General features: G+C 31.0%; 1 protein-coding gene across 1 annotated transcript; it reads left to right on the forward strand.

Moving 5' to 3' along the window:
• Positions 5,716-7,273, forward strand: LOC104721603 (UDP-glycosyltransferase 79B8-like). Its single transcript, XM_010439630.1, has one exon. It carries the CDS (start codon positions 5,837-5,839, stop codon positions 7,169-7,171), a length of 1,335 nt encoding a protein of 444 aa, XP_010437932.1. The 5' UTR covers positions 5,716-5,836; the 3' UTR covers positions 7,172-7,273.

A 10,127-nucleotide genomic window follows, 5' to 3' on the forward strand; every position in this document is an offset into this window, starting at 1 on the left:
TACAATTCAACTGACACAAGTTGTAACACGTTCATCCAAGTTAATGCAAACGACTTTACAACACTTACGATGCGTAAAACGACTAGGATTTTTTTCTTTCTTTTTGGGAAAAAAACGACTAGGATCAATCACAAGTTAACTAGTTAAGCAAATATGTATTAAAATAGAACAAAGAAATAAGATGAACAAACCCGGATCTAAATAGCCCTAGTTTAACAATCGATGGATCCTTTTTTCTTTTATCAACAAATTGACTACGCTTTGTTGCTTGAAAAAATACGAAATCGGATAAGTGCGTAGACAGGAAGGTTCTTATCATACGGAGGAAGATTGCAGCTAATAAAATCGGTTCTTATGAGTATAACAAACTTTTGGTTTTCTGCTTTTCGTCTTCCAGGGAAATGCATGAAAGAGATTGAGAAATTATGTTCTGCTTTCCTATGGAGTGGTCCGGACCTCAACTCTCATCAAGCCAAGGTCGCTTGGTCTGATGTCTGTTCCCCCAAAAGCGAGGGAGGGCTTAGTCTTCGCTCTCTCAAAGAGACTAACATTGTCTGCGGTTTGAAACTTATCTGGAGATTACTATCACAAAACTCACTCTGGGGGCAATGGGTACACACTTACCTTATTCGCCACGGCTCTTTTTGGGACATTGCAGCATCCCCATCGCAGGGCTCCTGGATGTGGCGAAAGTTGCTTAAACTTCGTGGTTTAGCAAAAAGTTTCCACCGCAAAGACATTCAAAATGGTCGATCCACTTCATTCTGGCACGATCAGTGGTCTTCTTTGGGAACACTTCATGATCTGTTAGGACACAGGGGGTGTATTGATCTCGGGAGAACATCGGATGTGACTGTGGCATCAGTAATATCAACGCACCGCAGCAGAAGACGTAGAGTCAATATTTTGAATCTTGTTGAAGCAGAAATTGCTCTGGTTAGAACAAAAATGAAACCGCATCTCGAGGATCTGCACCTCTGGAAATGGAGAACAGGTTTCAAGCCACGATTCTCGACTTGTGATACTTGGCAACAGCTGCGTTCAGCAACACCGAAATGTGCATGGACGAAGGGGGTATGGTTCTCCCAGGCTACCCCAAAGTTCGCTTTTATCACATGGCTTTGTATGCTTAATAGACTTTCAACAGGTGACTGAATGTTGAAGTGGAACTCGTCAATTGATTCATCATGCCCTCTTTGCAATGACCCACTGGAAACAAGGAACCATTTCTTCTTCTAATGCCCATACTCTCAGCAGATTTGGTGTAAGTTATCCTCTGGTTTCCTTGGAACATATGCTACATCAGACTGGGATGAAATCACAAATTTCATCTCAACTTCTACTCTGGCGCGGACTCCCCTGCTATTTTTGCGATACACACTCCAGGCTACGGTTTATACAATATGGCGAGAGAGGAATAATCGCAAACATGGCGAAGCTCCAAGCCCTGTAACTCGGCTAGTGAAACAGATCGACAAGACTATCAGAAATAGGCTCCTTCTCCTCTTGAATTCGGGAAATCGGCAATATGAAGACATCCTTATGCTTTGGTTTGAAACGAGCTCATAATGTAATCTCTCATTTGTGACTCTTTTCATCAATATGAAGACATCCTTATGCTTGTTGTAAAGAAATGGTTTTTTTTAATGAATAAAATTTTTACATTCATTCAAAAAAAAAAAAAAAAAATTAATGTCTAGAGTTATTACATGTCTTTTCCTTTGACTCAAAATAGTACCTTTTCAAAGTTAACTTTAGGAGTTATTTGACTCAAAAATTAATGTCTAGAGTTATTTGACTCAAAAATTAATGTCTAGAGTTATTACACTATATGCAGAATTTTATTGAGATTTTTATTAACTTTATGTATTTTATGATGATTCAAAGTAATTAAAAATAAAATCAAGTAAAGATGATAGAAGAGTTTTAAAAATCACAGAATCTTCTAACTATTTATATTATTAATTGTGGAATATTATATGGATATTTCTAATTTTTTTATTTAATATTAAAATCTTTAATTTTGTTTGGTTATATGGATTGTAATTTTTTTTTTTGTAAAGTTGTTTTGGATATGGATATAAGCTGTCATAGATGGTAATTTTTTTGAAAATTATGAAAATTTATTTAAAATTTTTATTTTAAAATATTAGTATAGATGTTATCAAGTTAAATAAATCATTCTATGATTCTTTTAATACATTAAAAACCCTATATGTCACTACCTTTAGCAATTTTGTCTCCGAACTTAAAAAATGCATGTCAATGATAAGAAATAAAAAATAATATAACTCGTTTTCGCACCCGTTAAATTTGTAAATCTCAGTCTAAATCCATATTATAAAATTTTGAAAATCTAATATATGTGAACGTATAAATAATGTATATAAGATACATATAAAGTGAAAATACTTGGGTTCACCCCTAGGGGTGAACCTTTTACTCATCCCCTTATAAAATAAGAAAATAAAATGTGTATACATCATTGTAAAATAAAAAATCCAAACCGCTATTTTATAAACCCAAACCGATATATAATTTTATTATAATTGTAAATTTTAATCTCTAACCATATCATTTGTAAACCCAAACTGAAATATAATTTCGTTCTAATTGTAAAATCTAAATCCTAACCAGCTCATTAGTAAATCCAAACCGGCATATAATTTTGTTCTAATTGTAAAATCTAAATCATAATCACCTTATTTGTAAATCCAAAATGATATATAATTTCGTTTTAATTATAAAATCTAAACTCTAATCACTTTATTTGTAAACCCAAACCGACATATAATTTCTTTCTAATTCTAAAATCTAAACCCTAATTCTCATTTATAAACTCAAACCGATATATAACTTCGTTTAATTGTAAAATCTAAACCAAGCCAATTTTTAACTCTCCTTAATTAAAAATATACATAATTTGTTTCTTTAGTTTTTTGTTGCTTTTTAATTTAATTTTGATTTATTTTTTAAATGAAATATTAGATTGAAGATTCTGATTGGCTAGAGAGGAGAGGTGAGTACAAGTACTTTTCCATATAAAGGTCTTATTGAATATTATTTTGAGAATTTGTTAGAAATGCCTTTTTTGAGATACCCTTTTCAAAAATATCTTTTTTTTTGTTGAACATTTTCATTTTTCATTTTGAAAAATGACATAGAAAAAGGGCATTTTTGAAAATCTCCCAATTATTTTTGACTTTATAGGATTAATTTAGTGAAAATATACTAGTTTGACACAAATTTGACAATTAATTGCTAGATTAACACTCCATCCTATCCAATAACTAGAACGACACAATTTTTAGGTAAAAAGACTAAAAACCCATGAATTTTTGTTTTAAACTTTTTTTATTGAGAAAACGAAAAAACAGTATAATATTTAATATTTTGATTTAAAAATATAATTAATGAAAAATAGAAAATGATCAAAAATATTATGTTTATTTTTTAATATAATTTATAAAAATAAAATATGATTTAAAATATAATATATAAAAATAATATCTAAAAAGATGTTTATAAAAATATTATGTATGATATGATTTAAAAATATGAAGTTTAAGATTATATAGTTTCAATAAGTTTTATTAAAAATATAATGTATAAAATTATAACTAAAAAATAATGCATATAAAAAGTATTAAAATAAGATTTGTGAAAATATAATATAATATATAAAAATATGATGTTAATTTTTTAATATGATTTAGGAAAATTAAATGTATAAAATATGCTTTAAATATATGAGTTTAAAAATTTGATTCATAATATGATTTATAAAACATATAATTAATAAAAATATGACTGAAAAATATAACTTAAAACAAATCTGTTGTCACTATATTTACATTTTACATCTAATAAATCTGTTATCAAACACCGGATTTTGGAAGGAAACAAAAAAACTGTCATAACGTAAACAGATCTGCCATAACATATGGTATTTACATAGGTCATTTTAGCATTTTTTAAAAAACATTATAAATATGTTATCAAATGACAGATATTTGGTTTAATTAAAAAATCTGTCGTAACTTAAAACAAATCTGTTATCACTAGAGGTCAACCTAATAATTATTTTTCTGTAAAAAAAATCTGTCATGTTACGACAGACTTTTAATAAAGAAAATAAATCTGAAACAACTGTGGAAAATAAATTTGCCAGATATTTTACAAATCTATCATATGTTGTGAAAGTTTGTGGTGTTTTTATAAATAAGTCTGTCGTGAAAAATAAATCTGTCATAACTGTAGTGAAAAAAATCTGTTGTCCAAAATAAGTCTATCATACAAAATAAATCGGTTGTGCAAAAACAAATCTGTCATACACAAACAAATATGTCACAACTAGTCTAGTAGACTTTTGAAAATATTTTGGTTTTCTTAAAAACAATTTGGGAGAGTAAATTTGACTTCATTTTTTTCCTAACAAAGCAAAAGGGGAATTTTAGGTACAAATAATAACTCATCTAACCCTCATATTTTATGAGTTACTTTAGTAATTAACCTCTTAATTGTAAAAAAATGATGATTTAGATGGTTTTTGTTTGGAGAATTTGTTAAAAATGCCCCTTTTGATATACTCCTTTTCAAAAATACCCTCTTTTCTGGCCATTTTTATTTATGCCCTCTTTCAATTTTTAATGACCATTTTACCCTTAGATGAAAATTATTTTATTCAATAAAAAGAAAAACAAAATTTTCCCGCCAAAAAATTTCCGACATATTTTCCCGCCAAAAATTTTTCAAAAAAATTTTCCCGCCAAAATTTTTTTTGTCAAAAAACTTTTGATAAAAAATTTCGAAAAAAAAAATTTTCCCGCCAAAAATTTTCCCGCCAAAAAAAATTTACAAGGTTTTTAAAAGGTTTTATAAGGTTTCTACCTTATAAAAGCCTTATAAACACCTTGTAAAGGCTTTTACAAGATTTTTTAAAGAGTTTTAAAAGGTTTTTTAAACAACTTGTAAACGCTTTTACAAGATTTTTAAAAGGTTTTTAAAAGGTTTTAAAAGGTTTTTAAAAGGTTTTTAAAAGGTTTTTAAAAGGTTTTCAAATGGTTTTTAAAAGGATTTTTAAAAGGTTTTTAAACACCTTCTAAACCCTTTTACAATGTTTTTAAAAACCTTGTAAAAGTTTTTATAAAATTTTTAAAAGGTTTTTAAACACCTTTTAAATGCTTTTAAAAAGTTTTTAAAAGCGTTTACAAGGTGTTTAAAAACCTTTTAAAGCATTTACAAGCTTTTTAAAAGCATTTACAAGGTTTTTAAAAGCGTTTACAATGTGTTTAAAAACCTTTTAAAAACCTTGTAAACGCTTTTAAAAGTTTTTTAAAAGCATTTACAAGGTTTTTAAAAGGTATAAATTTCAATATTTTTGGCGGGAAAATTTTTCGATTTTGGCGGGAAATTTTTTTTTTTTTTGGCGGGAAAAATAATTTTTTCGGGAAAAATTTTCGATTTTGGCGGGAAATTTTTTTGGCGGGAAAATATTTTCGATTTTGATGACTGTACATTCTTGCTGTCACTCAAAAAGGGTAATTTGGTTATTTTGTATATAAAGAGGGGTAGTTTTAAAAATGGTCAACATGAAGAGGTATTTTTAAAAAGATATATTAAAAAAGGGGCATTTTTGAGAATGCCCCTTTTGTTTGAGCAAAATAAAAGAAGAGGCTTTTTTGTTTTAGAGACGTGTGCTTCTGTAGTCCACTATGTTCTAACTAAATATCCCAATTCATTAAGCCAGTCTCCAAGTTCATATAAGGGTGTTTCACTGCAAAGAAGCAGATACTTCTAACAAATTGTTTTGTGTTTTAACAATTTGGGAAAGGAAATGGAGCCAAAGTTCCATGCTTTTATGTTCCCGTGGTTTGCTTTTGTTCATATGATTCCCTTTCTACATCTTGCAAACAAACTAGCTGAGAAAGGTCACCGGGTTACATTCTTGCTGCCTAAGAAAGCTCAAAAACAGTTGGAACATCACAACTTGTTCCCAGACAGTATTGTCTTTTACCCACTCACAGTCCCTCATGTCAATGGCCTCCCCGCTGGTGCCGAGACAACCTCGGATATCGCAATCTCTAAGGACAACTTCTTGTACGAAGCCTTGGATCTCACTCGCGATCAGGTTGAAGCTGCGTTCCGTGCTTTGAGACCGGATTTGATCTTCTTCGATTTTGCTCACTGGATTCCAGAATTGGCTAAAGAGCATATGATCAAGAGTGTGAGTTACATGATAGCATCTGCTACAGCTGTAGCTCATTCACATGCCCCTGGTGGTTTATTAGGTGTTCCCCCACCGGGCTACCCTTCATCGAAGGTGTTCTTTCGTGGAAACGATGCTCATACCATATCTACCTTCTTCGAGAGAGTTTGTCATCAGCTCACTACTGGTTTTAAGAACTGTGATGTCATTGCACTGAGGACATGCAAAGAAATCGAAGGCAAATTCTGCGACTATATATCGAGTCAATACCAAAAGAAGGTTCTCTTGACTGGTCCAATGCTCCCTGAGCTAGACACAAGTAAACCACTAGATGAACACTGGAGCCAATTTCTGAGCGGGTTCCCACCGGGATCAGTAGTGTTTTGTGCACTTGGCAACCAGACTGTTCTTGAGAAGGATCAATTCCAAGAACTCTGCTTAGGGTTGGAGCTGACAGGGTTACCCTTTCTTTTAGCGGTAAATCCACCCAGAGGATCATCGACGGTCCAAGAAGGGTTACCAGAAGGGTTCGAGGAGCGGGTGAAGGGGCGTGCTGAGGTTTGGGGAGGTCGGGTGCAGCAACCTTTGATATTGTCTCATCCATCAGTAGGCTGCTTTGTGAACCATTGCGGTCCCGGAACGATATGGGAGTGTCTGATGACTGATTGCCAAATGGTTTTAATTCCTTATATAGGTGATCAAGTTCTCTTCACAAGGTTGTTGACCGAGGAATTTGAGGTCTCTGTAGAAGTGCCGAGGGAAAAAACAGGATGGTTTTGGAAAGAGAGTTTAAGAGATGCGATCAAGTCTGTGATGGATAAAGAGAGCGACGTCGGGAAGCTAGTGAGGAGTAACCACGCCAAGTTGAAGGAGATTCTTGTTAGTCCTGGACTATTTGCTGGTTACGTGAATAACTTTGTTGAGGCATTGGCTGATTTAATCAGTGTCAAGAAACATGATTAGACCTAAAATTATGTCTTGTACGATTGGAGAGTCAAAATTAATTATATGTTTATGATGGAGATTGGTAATGATATTAAATCAATATTTTAGTTCGGTTGAGAATTGAGGTGCTTAATTTTTAGAAATTTTGGTTTACCAATAATAATTTTTATAAGTATAATTAAAAAAACTTAAAAGCACTTGTAATTACGTAGCAAAAGTTCCAAATTTGTTCACTTTTTTTTTTAATATAATTTTTAAGTTGATTGGGTTGAATAATTTTTTTTACTCTTTTATCTCAAAAGGTACAAACTAGATAAATGTTTATTGAACTCTTTTAAATTCTTCATTTAAGCCACCACTCTTAATAAGTTTATCTTTCTTACTAATAAGCTGAAATATTTAAACAGTTGTTTAAAAATTATGCATGGGAAATACAAAATGCCATGCACGTTTTGTCAAAACCAAATTGTTTAAAAATTATGGATGGGAATTCTGGTTCTTTAAATTCAGACAATGATCAATCGATTTTATTAGGCCGATTCTAGAACTGGCAACTCGGACAATTAGGGAAGTTTAGTCGAGCTACTTACGATATTTCAATCAAATATGTCTACACAATTCGAAATTCTACCTACCGCAGGCCACAACCGCCGAAAGACATGCATTACTATTAAATTGTCTAAATTCAGAGTGGTCCATGGCTCAACTTTGCATAGTTCAACATTCAATCAACGATGTTTGAAACTCAATTAAAGCTTCTTTACGATAAGGAGGAAATGTGAGTTACGAGGATTTTATTTCCGATGGGAATTTTGTTTTGGAAGCATTGAATTAATTTAATGTTGATTTAAAAGTATGAACGGTGATGTTTAGAACACTTAACAAGTGACAACGTGCTCTAAAAAGGATGGGTGTGGGTGAGAAATCACGTCGATAATAATCATGAAGGGTCCATCACCATTTGTTGCACCAATATGCCGCCATTCATGTACACTTATCATCAGAACCGACTCATAAAATATTGGGGCCACAATCCTAAAATAATGTAGGGCCGATTTTTTGGTGAACCAAACAAAAATAAGCCTGTTAGGAGCACAAAAATCGAATTGAGAAAATATGCAAATTATATTTAAATTAACGAAATTAGAAACAAATTACAACAACATAATATAAAGCATCAAATAAATCACGGAGGCAAAATATGATATCTCTTTCCTTAATTCAATAAATTGGCCGTAAGTGCTTCCGGACAATCACGATTTATGAATCCCAGGATACAACCGATCACGAACTATTACAATAGCACACCAGTAATAGAACTCAAGCAAACAGATCTAGTTATACTTTCGAGACTACTAAACTAAAAACTTACTTGGACTAAGCAAGGAAAAGGGAGAGAGAGATCTTCAGAGGAAAGAGTGTTTGTGTTTTTGTGTGTGAAAAATAATGAGAGATTATGCCTCTATATATAGTGGAAGGAGGGAGGTCTCAAGAAAATATTCACTGAATATTCTCGGAGTACTGCCCAAGTTTGCTTGGAGTTCACACCATGTCTTTCCAAAAAATTAAATGAGCCTACAGCAGTCTCAAGAGACAAAAAGCCGAAAAGCCCAAAAGCCCAAGAGACCACAGCCCACGTCCACGACCAGCCCGCCCCGCGTCCAGTCTTGAGTCATCAAGTGTTTGATTGGAAATTTATGTCCTGATGACTTACAGAAATTAAATCATTAACTAATAGAAACCAATCACAAATCCGAACTCACTTGAATTCTCGGAGATGCAAAGAAAAACCAAAAAATTTCTTAATTTGATATCAAGAAAAAAATGTTGAGAAGGTGAATCATCATCTTACACAATAGAAAATAAGATGAAACTTCTTCAAACAATCTAGTCGCAGTTATCGAACAATGGAAACACTAATCTGAAAAAGATAAAATTTAAATTAGAAACACTATTTCGTTGCGATAGAACGATGGATCAAGGACATGCAAACGAACAACATTTGATCGATGTTGCTGCAGGTTTATGTCTCCAACGAGAGGCAAACAAACACGTCCATAACAATGTCAACACTATAACAAAATTTTCATTATATTTTCTATGTTAAGAGAGGCAAAGAGTTGTACAATTTTAGACATCTTTTAGTAGTCTCTCTCTCAAGCCAAATTGATTATACCTTTGCTGGTATATATAGTCACATGTCTTTTTTCATATCTTATATAATATGAGAATGTTTTCTCTTAACTTTGCATAAAATGACGACATTTGGCAGCGTATATATTTGACACATGTCTTCACTTCTCAATTATTAAATTTTTTTTTTCTCAAAATTACATACATTATTTTTCATTTTCAGTAAATTTAAATGATATTTCTGTACTAAAAAATATATTAACATTTATATATGCAATGTCTTTTTAGTAATTATATATAGAGATCATTTATCAATATTTTATATGATTAAGATAATATTATAATTTCGCATATTTATCATTTATAAATATTTTATATAATTACCATAACATTATAATTTTGCAACTAAGGAAAAACTAAATATTAATATTATAATTTTGGAAAAAATAAATTTCCAATAATTAAAGATTTGAATATTAATATCATAATTTTGAAACAATATAATGTGATGATTATTAATTTGTTTTTCAAATTTCAAGCTATAAAGAATATTATAATATTATAATAATTATTTGTTGACAAAAAAATCATAATATTTGTTTCACAGTTTTTGTGCCAAGAGATCAAATTAATTTATTCTAAAATAATTTAAAGATATCAAAACATTATGATATTTTATTTGTCTTTAATAGTAATCATTAACACAATTTATTGCATATTAATTTTTTAAAATGTAACTCTCATGATGTTTGAAAAAATTTAGAAACAAATCTTTCATCATATGAATACACTTTAATGTATTAACTTCCGTACAATTTGTGTTTTACAAAAAAAAAAAAAA

Source organism: Camelina sativa, chromosome 2, assembly GCF_000633955.1.
Source record: "Camelina sativa cultivar DH55 chromosome 2, Cs, whole genome shotgun sequence".
Lineage (NCBI taxonomy): Eukaryota > Viridiplantae > Streptophyta > Magnoliopsida > Brassicales > Brassicaceae > Camelina > Camelina sativa.